Source organism: Sus scrofa, chromosome 6 (assembly GCF_000003025.6).
Source record: "Sus scrofa isolate TJ Tabasco breed Duroc chromosome 6, Sscrofa11.1, whole genome shotgun sequence".
Classification (NCBI taxonomy): domain Eukaryota; kingdom Metazoa; phylum Chordata; class Mammalia; order Artiodactyla; family Suidae; genus Sus; species Sus scrofa.
The window spans coordinates 78,364,093-78,380,225 of record NC_010448.4 but is presented as its reverse complement, the minus strand read 5'-3'; the positions used below and the strand labels follow the sequence as shown (position 1 = coordinate 78,380,225).

General features: G+C 48.8%; 1 protein-coding gene across 1 annotated transcript; it reads right to left on the bottom strand.

The window, feature by feature from the left end:
* Positions 3,843 to 14,529, bottom strand: PLA2G5 (phospholipase A2 group V). The gene is made up of 5 exons (XM_013999038.2): positions 14,429 to 14,529; positions 10,756 to 10,805; positions 8,826 to 8,970; positions 5,801 to 5,907; positions 3,843 to 5,131 (listed from the first exon to the last, which is right to left on the bottom strand). The coding sequence occupies exons 2-5, from the start codon at positions 10,793 to 10,795 to the stop codon at positions 5,007 to 5,009; spliced, it is 417 nt and encodes a 138-aa protein (XP_013854492.1). The 5' UTR covers positions 10,796 to 10,805; positions 14,429 to 14,529; the 3' UTR covers positions 3,843 to 5,006.

The following is a 16,133-nucleotide window of genomic DNA, read 5'->3' as shown; positions in this document are numbered from 1 at the left end:
CTGCAGCATATGGAGGTTCCCAGGCTAGGGGTCAAAGCAGAGCTACAGCTGCTGGCCTACACCACAGCCACGGCAATGTGGGATCCTAGCCATGTCTGCCACCTACACCACAGCTCATGGCAACGCCGGATCCTTAACCCACTGATTGAGGCTAGGGATCCCACCTGCGTCCTCATGGATGCTAGTCAGATTTGTTTCCACTGAGTCACACTGGGAACTCCTACTTCACTTTTCTTTTCTTTCTATTTTTCTTTCTTTCTTTTTTTGGGGGGGGGCAGGGGAGTTTCTTGCTAAAGGCAGGCCAGGTTGATCAGACATCCCATGGGGATAGTGGGGATGGGAAATCTGATCAGATAGCCCCAAGGTGACTTATGACTCTTGCTCTGGAGACAAGGTCTAAGGACAGGGCTCAGTCAAAAAAGGATTTAGAGGAGCCTAACTCATGCTTGTTCAAAGAGTCTCTGTCAGTAACAAAGTTATAGGTGGAAAAGGCAGAGAGGTAACGCACTTGAAGAGCATGTCCTGTCATAAAAGATGAAAAAAATTGTAATAAAATTTTAATTAAAAGAGAAAGTTATTAAAATATATATGCATTTGAGGGACATGGACGGTGATACATAATTCTGTTTTCATTAGGAGAACACATCTTTCATCCGGACAGCACTGTCAGAAAATTAGAAATGCATAAAATCAGGACCAGGACCTACAGGTGCTCCCAGTCTCAGTGGTTGACAGGCTAACCCTACAGATACGTGTGAGAATATCAAGAAAGCTTTGCTCATTTTTTTGACCTATAAGCCTTCCAGGGTCTCCGCACAGGACCATGATTTGTATCCCCTGGAGAAATGGTTTCCAAATACAGATTTCTACTCTCCAGACCAGAAGTGCTGATTTGGCTTGGTGATGTGTTTTGTTTTGTTTTGTTTTGTTTTGTTTTATTTGGCCATGCCTGTGGCGTGAGGAATTTCCTGGGCCAGGAATCGAACCCACACCTTAGCCGCTCAGTGACAATGCTGGATCCTTAACCCAATGGGCCACAAGAGAACTCCAGGGATTTGTGCTTTTCACTGCATGTGATTCTGAGACAGTCCTTCTACCTGTCAGTCCCTAGGGCAGCCTTAGAAAGCATCAGATTCCACCTGTACAGAATTTCTCCTTCCCACAGGGAGGAAAGGCTTAACCTTTTCTATACTGGCAGAGACAATGCACAACACTGGGAAGCTGTAGTCTCTGAACCCGAGTCCTAAGGCGCCCTCTGTATTGGCAGGTGGGCTGAGTGACCTCGTCAGGCCTGAGAGTGGGGACCGGGTCCTTTACTCTCAGTGCCCGTTCTCTTTGCTGGCTCTGGTGGAGACGGAGTAGAATCTGTGGTGAGCAGGCTGGCCGTGGCATTAGTCCACCACCTTCCCACTTAGCTGACAGCCTCCTGCTTCAACTCAAAACTCCTTCATCCATCGTCCGTCCTCATCACATGCAGAGCTTGTCTACAGTATGTCTGCCCCCTTCCCTCGACTGAGCTTCTTGAGAAAGAGATTTCTATGTTGTTGCTATTGAATCTTTGTGCCTCCTGGGACCCTGCCAGGCCTGACACAAGCAGGTGTTTCATAAATTGTGAGCTAATGACCAGCGTTTGAGACAACCAGTGACTGGTCCTCTATGGGATCCCAGAAGAGGAGTGATGCCCTCTGCTGGGGAAGCTGGGACAGGTGTCATCTGGAGGCAACATTTGAGCTGGGTCTTGGTGATGGGAGGGCTGGGGAGACAAGCACGCCAGGCTCAGCATCCAGCCCAAAAACTGGAGGTGGATAAACGTGCAGCCCCTAGATTGGCTACAGGACCTGCTTGTCCCCGTCCTTGTTTGGGTATCTTCACGAGTGCTGCCTCACCCGCAACTGTGGCTACTCCCTCCTGAGAGCTCGCCAGTATCCCCCCAAATGGGATCCCTACAACCCCAGCATCACCAATGGCCACATCCCATGTGATGGCTTTAGGGGCAGCCCAGAAAGATGGAAGAGGGACCACCTTCTGCCCTGGACACTGACCCTGGCCCCTTGGGCTGGTGTTTGGAGTCAAAACTCTGGGGCTTGGGTTTAATGGTCCTCTCTCATGACAAGTGCCATTTATGAGTGCCTACTTCATGCCAGGCACTGTAGTAGGTAATTTATGTGCATCATGTCATCAAACATTCCCAAGAACTTAGCAAGGAAGGTGTTATTAGCCCATTGGACAGCTGAGGAAACTGAGGCTCAGATAATGAAATCACAGCCCTGAAGGCAGAGTCCCTACCTGATTCCAAAGCTCCCCATGATTGAAACTCAGTAGCTTGGATCTCTGTTTTCCAACGAGGGACCAAACATCTGTGTTTATGTCCTAGTCCTGTGTTGGGTAGTTACTGAACATTTAGGGACTGATGCCATCACGGGCTTGGAGAGCCACAGTCAAAAGCCCAGTTCTGATCTCATATTTGAAGAGAAGGCTGAGGCAGTCAGGCATGGAGCTCTATGGAAGCCTTTAAGGGGGTTCGTATCATTAAGGCTAAGACGCGGAAGCCAGTTAGAAGCCTGCAACTTCAGAGCCAGGAGGGCCCTGGAGAGGTCATGTCAATGAGAATTTTTCTCAAATTCTTTGGATGGCAACCCACAGAAGGTAATAAAATTGAAACCCAGACCCAGTTAACCCACATATATACTCCCAGGATGCAAACACAATTTGCTGAAGCAGCACTTTATGACTTGTGGTAGATCAGCAAACACAGCACACATGGCGCTCCCATCGTGGCTCAGCGGAAACAAATCTGACTAGTATTCATGAGGACGCAGGTTTGATCCCTGGCCTTGTTCAGTGGGTTAAGGATCTGGCATTGCCATGAGCTGTGGTGTAGGTCACAAACATAGCTTGGATCTGGCGTTGCGGTGGCTCTGGCATAGGCCAACACCTACAGCTCTGAATTGATGCCTAGCCTGGGAACTTCCATATGCTGCAGGTGCAGCCCTAAAAAAGGAAAAAAATGATAATAAGCATATGCACACGTGCACACACCAGATGCAACCCTCTAAACTCATGCTGTGAGGAGTTCTCATTGTGGCTCAGTGGGTTAAGAACCCAACATCATGTCCATGAGGGTTCAATCCCCGGCGTCACTCAGTGGGTTAAGGATCCAGTGTTGCTGTGAGCTGCAGTGAACAAATGAATAAACATGGCACAATCCCTACCCTGGTTCCATGCTCTCTCTTTTGGGGGCAGAGTTGAAAACAGTGGGACTATGATCAGAGCCAGAAGGTAGAACCAGGATTTTAGGTCTAATCCTACTTCTGGATTGATGTGCTGTGTGACTTTGGTTAAGTCACGTAACTTCTCTGGGCCTCAATTTCCTGGTAGATGAACAAAGGTTCTCCATGAGCCCTTCCAGCTCAAACCCATGTCAGCCCCTGCGGTGGCTTTCATGGCCTTAGAGCATCCTTCATCTGCAAATACCTGCCTAAATGCCAGGGCTCTGAGCTGGAATGCCCCAGGAAGAGGGGCCTGCACACAGCCCCCTCCTACAGAACTTACCAGCAAGACACAACATGCCTGACACCTGACCCTGATACGAGAAGGGAAAAGTCTAGGTTGAGGCCTCTTCTCCAACATCCAGAATGTCAGAATTGAAGAGAAGTGGCATTAAGAAAAGCTCCCCCATTTCCTCTGCATACCTATTTAAAATGGATTTGGAAAGTGGCTCTGATCAAAAAAAAAACTTTCATGAGCAAGTTGGACATGTGAGCAAAATTCTTTGTTCCAGTGTCAAAGGCAGACACGAGTCCACAGCAAGCATTTCTAAAACACTAGTACATTCAGAGTAATCTCATAAAATTGAATTTTATTTTGAAATTGTTTGACATTGGAGGTTTTTAAATATAGATCCCATTTACCATGTAGTTATTTTGGGGTTTGTCAGCATAGAGTATCCAGAGGTCCTTTCTTGGAAGGGACTCTCCTTTATTCGGGGATGTGTCCTTTCTTCCTGCAGTTCGGGTATTAGAATGCCCTTTCTTTTATGAATTGATAGATGAGGTGGGCTTTTTGGTGTCCTTACGTGGTAAAAATAAACCCACTGCTGGACCCTATTCCTTTAACGTCCTACTCTGTGAAATCCCAGAACCTCAGCATCCTTGGGTCGGCATCAAGGTAACCTTGGGATTCCCGATTTATGTTGCAAGAAATATTGCTTCTTTTTAAAAGAGATCAGAAATCAGAGAGGATTAGTAATGAGCCTGAGACCGCACAGCAGAAGCCAAACTGAGATTCCAATGTGACCCTCTTGGGACTGGAAGCCCCAGATGGCACAATTGCCAATCATCTCCCCATCTTCATCTGGGGGAAGAAGAAGGTCCCAGTGTTTGGCTCAAGAGGACCTGCAAGTAGCTGAGCCCAAAAAACTTGGCACTCATCCCAGGAAAGCTTCTAGTTACTAATCTGCACTTTTAGCCTCTGAGAGAACATGGTTAATGCTGAAGTTGGTGCCCCAACAGCAGAGAAGGAGATGCAGGCCATCCCCCCACAGTGGGGGAAATACCTGTGTGGTTATTACTAGTTTTAAGAGGGAATTTTATCTACTATCTATAGGGCAGAATTATGGGGTCAATTTTGCTTCTACTTGAGCAAAAATTCTCTACAGGGTTGTGGTGATCATCCAGCTGCAGACCTGAACAGTAAAGGCATATCCCAGGGAAGCCTTCCTCCTGGAGAAGCACGGCTGTCTTCAGGACGAGGCGGGAGGGAAAAGCTGTTGGCACCAGAGTGGCCCATCTTGCAAGTGGAGGCCAGGGACCTTGACCCTCCCAAGTCCAACAACCAGAGTCACCCTCTTGGGACTCTGGAGGATGTCCCTGGGGCTCCTCTAAGCCCAGTGGTCCATTGAGAAGGAGTGAAGTCCAGAGCTAGGAGCCTCTCTGGGGAACCCAGCGGAGGGGGGAGCTCTGTGCTGCTGGAGAAGGGAGCAAAGGTCTTGGTACCAGAGGAGCTCACTAGTCACAGAGGAAGTTGGGAAAGTATTGGTAAAGAGGGTTGTAGCTCCTCCTGTTTCGCTTCAGGCAGTAGACGAACTTCTGGTCACAGGTACAAAGCTGCGTCTGGCAGTAGGACCCGCGTTCTGCAAATAGGACGCCAAATGCAGGATGAGGAAGGGAAGCGGGACTCTGTGACCCTGACTCCGGGCTTGCTTCGGTACGACCTGCTGCCAGCCTGAGCAGATTTCTCGGTCTCCTTCCTGCTCACAGGCTGATGAGGGAGGCGCAGCTTCTACACTGGGGATGGGTGTGTGCACCATCTGATGGAAGAGGCAGAGCTGCTGCTGGGGGGAGGTTTCAGCCCAGGGAGACACAGCCCCTGCCCTCAGGGAGTCCCCAGTCTGAGAACATTCCCTCCCTCCCTTGGGGGCTCCCAGTCTGATGGTAGAGACCACCCTTGCTTGGCTGAATGCCAGCTCTCATAGAGGAGTCTCCATCCACAAATTTAACTTTGAACTCAGAAGCGCCTGAACTTGAATCTCGACTCATTGTGGGTGCTAGCAAGCCTTTGAGTCTGTTTCCTCATCCGTAAAATGGGGACAGTAAATCAGCTTCACAGCAAGCAAAAGGAAGTATGCAAAACACTTGGCTCCCAGGACATGCTGCGTCTAAGATATTTCAGTCCTTCTCCTGGAGTTCAGATACAGTTGCAGTAATCCTGCCCCTCCTACCCTGGGCATGTATCCCTAAGATATAGACTGGCTGACCTCTAGGGGTAGCTCCAGTAGCCTGAATGGAAGCCCCAGCCTTACCACAGGTGACCAGACCCCATGCGACTCTGTACTTGTACGACTGTGTCAAGGTGTTGCAGCCTTTCTCCTCCAGCTGTGCATAGCAGTAGTCATGTACCCAACAGCACCTGTCAATGCAAGAGACTTAGACCCTGAGCAGAAGGGGCCTGTCCCTTGAGCAGAGGTCACCATGGTGGGTGAGGTCTGACCAAGAAAGAATCTAATAATAGGGATGAGTCCTTCCTGCTCTTTCAATAGAGCTGCCCCACACCTATACCTGTTCATTGACCTACCTTTTCCCAAGAAAGGGTAGGCCCATGGTGAGACTACATTTCCCAGCCTCCCTTGCAGGGAGATCACATGACCGCATGTGAGATCACATGACCAGATTGGCGGCCAGTGGCATATACAGCACTTCTAGACCTACCCATTAAAACCTCTCTCACACCATCCTCTACACTCTCTTTCTCTATCTCAGCTGGATGGAGATGCCCTAGTTGAGGACTGAGAGGCCATGGGGAGAGCTACAAGACAGGGGAAAGCTGGGTCCTGGAACTGATATGTGATTCACATTGTTAAATGAGTGAAAACTAAACTTCAAGTATGAGAGGTGTGGACAACTGTATTTTTAAATTTTTTTTTTTTTTTTTTTTGGTCTTCTTGCCTTTTCTTGAGCCGCTCCCACGGCATATGGAGGTTCCCAGGCTAGGGGTCGAATCGGAGCTATAGCCACCAGCCTATGCTAGAGCCACAGCAATTCGGGATCCGAGCCGAGTCTGCAAACTACACCACAGCTCACAGCAACGCTGGATCCTTCACCCACTAAGCAAGGCCAGAGAATCGAACACGCAACCTCATGGTTCCTAGTTGGATTCGTTAACCACTGTGCTACGCCAGGAACTCCTAAAATTTTGATTTACAGAAAAATCGAGAAGATTGTACAGAATACTCCCTTTTACCCCAGTTCCCCCTATTATCAACATCTTAAATGAATACAATACATTTGTAGCAGCCAACATATCAACATTATTAAAGAATTAACTAAATAATAGCATATCATTACCAATTCATTAATTGTAAAAGGAGTCCGTAGTTGATTTAGATGTCCTTAATGTTTCCTAAATATCCCTTTTCTATTCCAGGATCCTGTGAAGGACACCATGTTACATAAAATCTTCCTGTCCCTTTAGGCTCCTCTTGGTTATAGCAGGTTCTCACACTTTCCTTGGTTTTGATAACCTTGACAGTTTTAAGAAACAGTGGTGGAGTCTTCTGCAGGATGCTCTACTATTGGGATTTCTCTGATGTTTTTCTCATGATAAGATGGGTTATGGGTTTATTTTGTTGCTTGCATTGTTCCAACCTGGGCCACTGGGAGCTCTTTCAGTTGGCCCCCATGCTTTTGGTGTATCCCTATCAATGTGGGGTTGGGTTTGTTCTCTTCGAGCCCATCCTTAATTTTTGGCACTACAAGAAGCTCCAGGCTCATCTTGTGTCTTTCCTGCCCTAGTCCTGGAATCAGCCATCTCTCCAAGGAGCCTTGGTTCCTCTTACTGGAGAATGGGATCAGAAACCAGATCTGGGCACTAAGAGTTGTTTATTGCTTTTGGAGTATTGTTTCTTTTGGCTGACAGAACAAAAAAATAAATCTCTTTCTCTCTCTCCCTCTCTCTCTTTTATATACATATATATATGTATGTGTATATATATATATATATATATATATATATGTATATAAAATACACATATATATATTATATATCTATTAAGCTAAGTGAGTGTTCATACTGAAGTCTTCTAACTCTAATCCATGACCACATAGATCATTCTAGCTTCCTGTCCTTTGTTGTCTGGTCTGTCAGCTCCCCTTCCAATGTGAGTGGCTTGGCTCCAACCATCTACCATCCGTTCGTTTAAGTGCCCCCCTCCCAGTATTCATGTCTAGCTGTATAAGAATTGTTAACCCAGCAGGTTGTATCTAAAGAACAATCTCTCTCAACCCCCATGTTCATCTAGAACATCGACACTTCCCAATCAAGAGGTGGCAAGCAGGCCCCCTCTTTCCTAAAGCCTTGGTGACTGCCTTGACCAAGAGGACAGAGGAAGGAGTTCCCAGTGTGGCTCAGTGGTAATGAACCAGACTAGTATCCATGAGCATGCAGGTTCGATCCCTGGCCTTGCTCAGTGGGTTAAGGATCCAGTGTTGCTGTGAGCTGTGGTGTAGGTCACAGATGCAGCTTGGATCTGGCATTGCTGTGGCTGTGGTGTAGGCCAGTGTTGCTGTGAGCTGTGGTGTAGGTCACAGATGCAGCTTGGATCTGGCATTGCTGTGGCTGTGGTGTAGGCCAGCAGCCACAGCTAGAGTTGGACCCCTAGCCTGGGAACATCCATATGCCGAGGATGTGGCCCTAAAAAGCTGAAAGAAGGAAAGAAAGAAAGAAGAAAGCAAGAAAGCAGGAAGGAAGGAAAGAAAGGGCACAGAGGAAATGATGTGATAAAATTTCTGAGGTTAGATCATAAAAAGCCATACTCTTGTGTCATGCAGTTGGAACACTCGTTTTGGGAACCCAAGAGTCGCTGGGCTGGGAAGAAGTCCAGACAACCCTGGAGAGGCTCAAGTGAGAGAAACTGAGCTCCCCCCAAACCCTGGCCTCAGGTCCCAACCAGCAGCCAGTGATACCTCGCCAGCAGTAGGAATAGCATTCTAGAAAGCAGATCACCCAGCCTCAGTGGAGCTGCCCAAGCTGAAGCCAGGTGGAGCAGAGACAAGCCCAAGTGGCAGAAAAGTAAATGGTTTTCATCGCTTTAAGCATCTGCATTTTGGGGTGATTTGTTATGTAGAGAAAGACCAATGGATGGATATACTAGGCCACTGAGATTTGGGGAGTTACACGATGTACCTTGGGCAAGTTAGTTAACATCTTTGAGACTCAGTTTTCTGATCTCTAAAATGGTGCTCTAATACTCATCTTTCAGAATTAACATTGAATCAAATGAGGTAGGCCAGAGCCTGGAGCACAAAGGGCAGTTGTGACAATTAGCTCACCAATCAGTACCGTCCTTGGGGGTCCCTTGACCCCCCCAGCCACAGTAACAGCCGTAGAAGCCGTAGTTCGTCAGGGCAGGTTTTCCAGTCACCTTCTCAATCATCGTGCTCAGGTCTAGCAAGCTCCCTGGGACAGCAGGCACACCTGAAAGAGCCCGTGTCCCCAGATGAAACCCAGGCACACCTGCTCCAGGTCTCCTTGCCCAGCATCTCCTTTCCTTTCTCTCACCTTGGGGCTCTAAGTGACCAAGAGGCCTCTTTTTTTATCCTTCCCATTAGTGGGACAGGAACGAGAAAGGAGAAGGCAAACAGTATGGAGAGGTGGTTACAAGTTTGGATGTGGAGAATAAGCAGCTGGATTCAAATCCTGGCTCTGCCGCTAATTCGCAGCATGATGTTGAATAACTCACATCACCTCTCAGAGCCTCAGGGTCCTCACCTGCAAGATGAGGGGCTGAAAATGAACACCGACCTCTTGGAGTTGTCGTGAGGGTTGACATACGATGACGTGTATAAATTCCGAGCGCAGTGGCAGACACATAGTAAGTGACCAAGAAATATTAGGGATAAGGGCCATGGTATCTGTATGAAGCAGGCAGACAGGTGCTATCTGTCTCTCCTGATGGTACACCCCTCCCTCCCCACAACTGGCACCATGGGGAACCAGAAGTACCTCATCTGACAGCAGCATGGGGCCTGCAGAGATCTCGGAAGCCAGCTCCCTCCTCTGACAATTGGGAAACTGTAGTTGGGAGGGGAAGGTGCCTGGCCCAGAGTTTCACAGTGAGCCGGCAGCCCTCAGCCAGCACTAGGACTCCCTTTTGCCCTGCTGTCTCCAGGGATCTGGCAAGGCATCAGCTAGGACAGCCCATTGTAGCTTGTGTACATGGCTACAGGGCTGCCAGCTGCCTCGGGAAGCCCAAAGCCCGGCTCCAGGTAGGGAGTATAGAAGACCTGGAGAAATCTGAGCAGAGAACCCCCAGGGATCATGGAATGGGATATTTACACAAAGGGACTGGTTTTATTATAGCTTTATTTTATTTTTGTAAAAGCTTATTTATTTATTTATTTATTTTTGCTTTTTAGGGATGCCCCCGCGGCATGTGGAAGTTCCCAGGCTAGGGGTCAAATCAGAGCTACAAGCCACCAGCCGACACCACAGCCACAGCACCGCGGGAACTGAGCTGCATCTGTGATCTACACCATAGTTCATGGCCACACCAGATCCTCGGACTACTGAGCAAGACTCAGTTTTCTGATCTTGGATACTAGCCAGATTTGTTTTCCCTGCGCCACAATCGGAACTCCTGTTATAGCTTTATTTTATTTTATTTGGCATTAAAGTGAAAAATCTGCCTTCCACATCTACAAGCTCCATGTCCTCCATATAGTACAATCTTTGTTTTGGTTTTTTTTGTTGTTGTTGTTGTTTTGTCCTTTTGCCTTTTCTAGGGCCGCTCCCACAGCATATGGAGGTTCCCAGGCTAGGGGTCAAATCCGAGCCATAGCCACCGGCCTACACCACAGCCACAGCAGCCTGGGATCTGAGCCGTGTCTGCAACCTACACCACAGCTCATGGCAACGCCGGATCCTTAACCCACTGAGCAAGGCCAGGGATCGAACCTGCAACCTCATGGCTCCTAGTCGGATTCGTTAACCACTGCGCCATGACAGGAACTCCAAGTACAACCTTTGCCTATTGTCTCCTAGACTCCTGCCACAGCCCGACCCGTTGGCCATGATCCTGTCACAGGTGAGGAAACAGAGGCTCAAAGATGCAGAGGCTCTTGCTGAAATCTACACAGTTAAGTGCAGGGCCAGGATTAAAATCGAGTCTCTATAACTTCCAAGACTCGTCTCCTTTCCACTACCCTATTGTCCCTAGAGGTGGAAGGTCACAAGTTCAGAGGTTTTGGGGCAAGTACTTACTACAAGCCAGGAACCAAGCCAGTGTGAGAAGCCCCTTCATCTTCAGAGTTCTGGAAAAAAAAAATACATCCCATGACCCACCAGTCAGGAGAGGCCCTCATGGCCTGTTCAGGCCCCACTCCTGGTTCCCCACCAGGCCCCACCCTCTCTGGGCAGGAAGCAGGCAACTGCAGCTGGAAAAGATGAGGCAAAAAAAACCTCAAGGAGTTGACTCAAGAAGTCCCAGGGCCGGGGGCGGGAGAGAGGAGGGGGAGTCGGCGGGGGGCGGGGGGGGACTCCATGGGGTGTTGCCCCAGTAGAGATGGGAGAGAATTTTCCTATCACCAAAGCCCCCAACACAATTGCTCCTTCCTCCCCAAATTCTTGTTGTTATATTTTACAGCAGTGTTGGTACAAAAACAAATACAGGCTGGATTCATTCTTGTGCATTCACTGTATTGCATTCATTCTTTTTCTTCTGATTTTATTTTATTTTATTTAGGGCTGCACCTGCAGCATATGGATATTATGGGGTCGAATTGGAGCTGTAGCTGTCAGCCTACACCACAGCCACAGCAACACAGGATCCAAGCTGTATCTGTGGTCTACACCACAGCTCATGGCAACACCAGATCCTTAACCTGAGTGGGACCAGGGATCAATCCCACATCCTCACGGATACTAGGCAGGTTCATTACTGCTGAGCCACAACAGGAACTCCTCTCCTGATTTTAAAAGAATTTAAAGTGGAAACATTCTCATGGGCCCAGACACTGTGTCTACCTAAAAAAAATAAGTCAACCCTGGGTGTGTACAGCAGCTGTGAGAGTAGGTATCACTGCTCTGGAGGGGAGCAAAATTTGCGCCCCAAAATATGTCCCTTTGGCATAAGGATGCATTTAGGCTGATTATTTTTAAGGGACAGAAGTTTTGGGGAGTCTTTCTTTTACCTCCCCCTTGGCTCCCTAAAGAATTTAGATCAAAGATCTGTTCCCGGAATAGAGCTTAATAGCAGCAATATCTCCAAGGAATCTGGCAATAGGTGTGGTGGGGACTAGAGATCAGAGTCCACCCTGCGTTCCATTGTTTCTGCAAACATTTGCTTTTCCAACTCTATGTGAATTGGCTTCCTCCCCTTTGAAGTCCCAAACCACTAGCCCCAACTGCCTCTTCAGTATTTAGCTGAAGATGGTTATTTACAGTAAGGGTTTGGGCCATTTGGTTGAGTTCCCCAGTTTCCCTGAGGATACAGGCTGTTTGTTGCCCTTTTGTTTGATTTTTTTCTCCTGGTAGTCTATCTCATGTCAATTGTATTCTTAGACCAGCCAGAAGAACTTAGAAGGATAGAGGAAAATTTCTTCCTCCCCAACAGGTCCCACTGTGCCAGTGCAGAAATGGAGGTTCAGAGAGCTCAAGCCACTTGCCAGAAGTCACACAGCTGGTAAAAAAGTAGAGGCAGGGTTCATACCCAGGCCTGTACGCTTCTCACTGCCCCTCACATCCCAGAGGGACGTGTTCTCCTTTGAGAACAAAAGTCTCTACCCTGTAAATCCAGAGGCCCCAGGTTCCCTCCCAGCATCTACCTTTGATAAATACATGCATCATTAGCCTGGAGTCCAAAAAAAATCATACCGAGAAGGCAAGAGAAATCCCTTGTGTCTCCGGCCAGTGACAGATTCTAACTTAGCCCCTTAGAAGTTCCTTACTGGTGGCTGCCTGCTTCCCTTTTTCTCTGGATCCCTAAGTCCTTGTTCATCCAGAGCTGCTCAGCTGGCCTCCAGTCTGTAGGGATTCCACGTGGAGGCCCTGCTGTCTCTGATCTCTGAGGTCAGTGGTCACTCTGCCAGCACTCTGCCAGGGCCCCTGGCACCTCCCAAAGCCTGGCTCCAAACACACAACCTCCCACTCCCCAGGGCTCCCGGCTACAGGGCTAGCCCCTCCTTGCCATCCTTTGTCCAGCAGCTCCTCTGAGTTCCAAGAACATTCCTGAGGGTTCTGTCCACCCAGTCTCCACTCTGAGGGCTCTAAAAAGCCAGGGACAATGGCTCCTGACCCTCCCCATCCACGCCAATCTTTCTTACTGCTTCCTGGAGCTGTGACAGGAGGAAGATACCAGCGGCCATGCCCTGGGCACCTATGACATGCCAGACACCATCTTCTGTCTCCTTAAACCTGCTGATGACCTGCCGATGACCCTACCAGGTGGGTATTTTCAAATCTGCTGGCACAGCATCTGCCCTTTACCATCATTGTTGAATGGGAGAATGGTAGTTGTTGATTTTTACAGATGGACAAATCGAGCATCAGGAAGGGCAGTGAGTTGCCCAAGGAGTCAACTCAGGACTCCAAACCTCTTCTTTGGACTGACCCTCCTCCACTACTTCTGAGCCACCCCTGTGCACTTTTTATACGTATACATATATATATATACACAATTTTGGCTACACTCATAGCACGCAGAAGTTCCCTGGCCAGGGATCAAACCTGTGCCACAGCAGCGACCCAAGCCACTGCAGTGACCATACTGGATCCTTAACCCACTGTGCAAAACAAGAACTCCCATTTTCTATATTTTATGATGCTTTGATATCTTGGCAAGAGGCAGCCCCTCCAGGACTAGCTAATTCCTAGATAAAGCAAAAGACTCTCCTGTGAACAAGCTTTTCAAATGCAACCTGTCATAAACTAAAGTGCCCAACCACTTCCTCTAGCTCACTCTCACACTCCAAGCCAATATTTCCCTTCGTCTAAATCACCCCAGGACCAGGACCAGACCACCAGGGATCACCCCCAAACCTGGAGTCCACTGCAATTATTCAAGCTAGCCAATCCTAATCTATTTACCGTGCCTGTCTTGTCTTCCACACAAGAAATACAATACAGACTTTGGGCCATGCTTGCCTTTATTTCTTCTGCCTCCTGATCAACCCTGGTGCTTCCCTGTATGACCCTGCAAGGTATGATGTGCACCACCCCACCCCCACCCCCGCCTTCTCTTGGAAACTGTAAAGATTTAAAACTATCTTTTAAATGCAATCGTCTCCTGATCTGTTGGCCTCACCATACTTGAATAAAATCAAAATCCCAAGGTGCATGTGAGAACCCCTTGGGACATGGTGTGGGCCAGCAGCGATGGCAGGCCCCACCCGAAAGGGTCTGAAAGTGTGCAAAAGAAGTTTCACGGAGGACGTGGCAGAGGCATTGAAATAGCTGCAGGAAAGTGGACCTTCAATGAAGACCAAAGCCGGCTCCCAGGAGAAGGATGTGGCATTGGCTATTTTTATCAAGCAGCCAGAGGGGAATGAGCCAGGCCAAGAGATAATTGTGGAGTGGAGCAGCGGCTGAGGTAATGAGAGTGGGTAAGGGTGGAGACCGACAGCTTGATGGAAGCATGAAAATATGGAGGCTGGGGAGTGGCTGCGTCACCGGGGGCACAAGCCCTCCAACTCTACGTACAGTATAACCCCCTGCTCCAAAGATTTCTCCCCACCCATCCCACCCCAGTTCCTGTCTCCTGGCTGGAGAAGATCAATAGCACCAAGCCCCCAGGATACAGAAGGCAGCGCTGAGATCTCCCTGTAGTCTGAGGGGGGGGATGGGGGGGCCAGGGGTCTCCTCTCACAACCCCCTCCCTCTCAGTGCCTCGCCCCACCCTCCTCGGGCCAGACAGCGCCCCCAGAATGAGATTCCTCACCAGTGACACCTGCTCTGCGTCCTCAGGTCTGGGGTAGAGGCAGGGGCTGGGTGCGCCTGGTTTTAAGAGCCTCTCTGCCCCCTCCCACGCCCCGTCTGGGCAGCTCCAGGACTCCTGGTAACTCACACAGGAAGTCTTACTTCACCCCCCCCCCGCGAGACCCCCCGGGGATTTTTTTTTTTTTTTTTTTTTTTTTTTCCTTCTCAGTGTTGAGAAGCAGCTATTTCCTGAAGCATGTCAGGCGCCTGGGCGACTTTCAGGAGAAACACGGAGGAGGGTCTGACCCAGGCTACCCACGGTCAAGGTTCTTCTGCACTTTCCCTGACTGGCCTCCCCCCACCCCACCCCCACACATACACACTCTTCTGAGAAGTTATGGCTATGACTCCTCCCTCTTCTGGCTCTTCTTTCTCTCTCCCACTTCCCTCGGCATCAGAAAGAAGCCCTTGGACCCTTGCAAACCCCCTCCTCTTGCCAGGACCCAACCACCAGGCACCCCTCAGAACCCCGTGAATTCGTTTCAATACAGAAAGGACTGGAGTTCCCGTCGTGGCTCAGTGGTTAATGAATCCGACTAGGAACCATGAGGTTGTGGGTTCGATCCCTGGCCTTGCTCAGTGGGTTAAGGATCCGGCATTGAGGTGAGCTGTGGTATAGGTCGCAGACACGGCTCGGATCCTGCGTTGCTGTGGCTCTGGTGTAGGCCGGCGGCTACAGCTCGGATTCGACCCCTAGCCTGGGAACTTCCATATGCCATGGGAGTGGCCTAAGAAATGGTAAAAAGACAAGAAGAAAAAAAAAAAAAAGAAAGGACTCACTGAGTGTCTACTCCCTGCCGGGCACTGCTGGGAACCCACTGAGAACAAGATGGAGAACTGGCTTCCAGGAACGTCCCTTCCGGTTGGGGAAACAGATAGTAAAGCCATCACATAAATGTATAGTATGCCCAGAAATAAGAACCGCTGTGGGGAAATGTCCTCTCTGTCCTGCATTTTCATTTCTCTTTCTCGACCAGCAACTTCCTCTGCCTAAAGGTATCTGCAAGTCTTGCCATCCTAAACCAAACCAAAGGAAGCCAAAAAAATTTAAAAAATGAAAGGGGAACATGAAAAGATGTTCCTCATCACTCATCATTAGAGAAATGCACATCAAAACCACTCTGAGGTACCACCTTACACCAGCCAGAATGGCCATCATCCAAAAAGTCTACAAACAATAAGTCCTGGAGAGGGTGTGGAGAAAAACAAACACTAGTACACTGTTGGTGGGAATGTACATTGGAGCAACCACTGTGGCAATCAGTATGGAGATTCCTCAGAAAACTAAAAATAGAACTACCATTGGATCCAGCAATCCCACTCCTGGGCATCTCTCCAGAGAAAACCACGACTCGCAAAGACGCATGTACTCCAATGTTCATTGCAGCAATATTTACAGTAGCCAACACATGGAAACAACCTAAATGTCCATCGATGGAAGAGTGGATCCAGAAGATGTGGTACATACACACAATGGAATATTATTCAGCCATTGAAAAGAACAAAATACTGGCATTCTTAGCAACATGGATGGACCTAGAAACTATCATGCTAAGTGAAGTCAGCCATACAATGAGACACCAACATCAAATGCTTTCACTACATGTGGAATCTGAAAAAAGGACAGACGGAACTTCTTTGCAGAATAGATGCTGACTCACAAACAT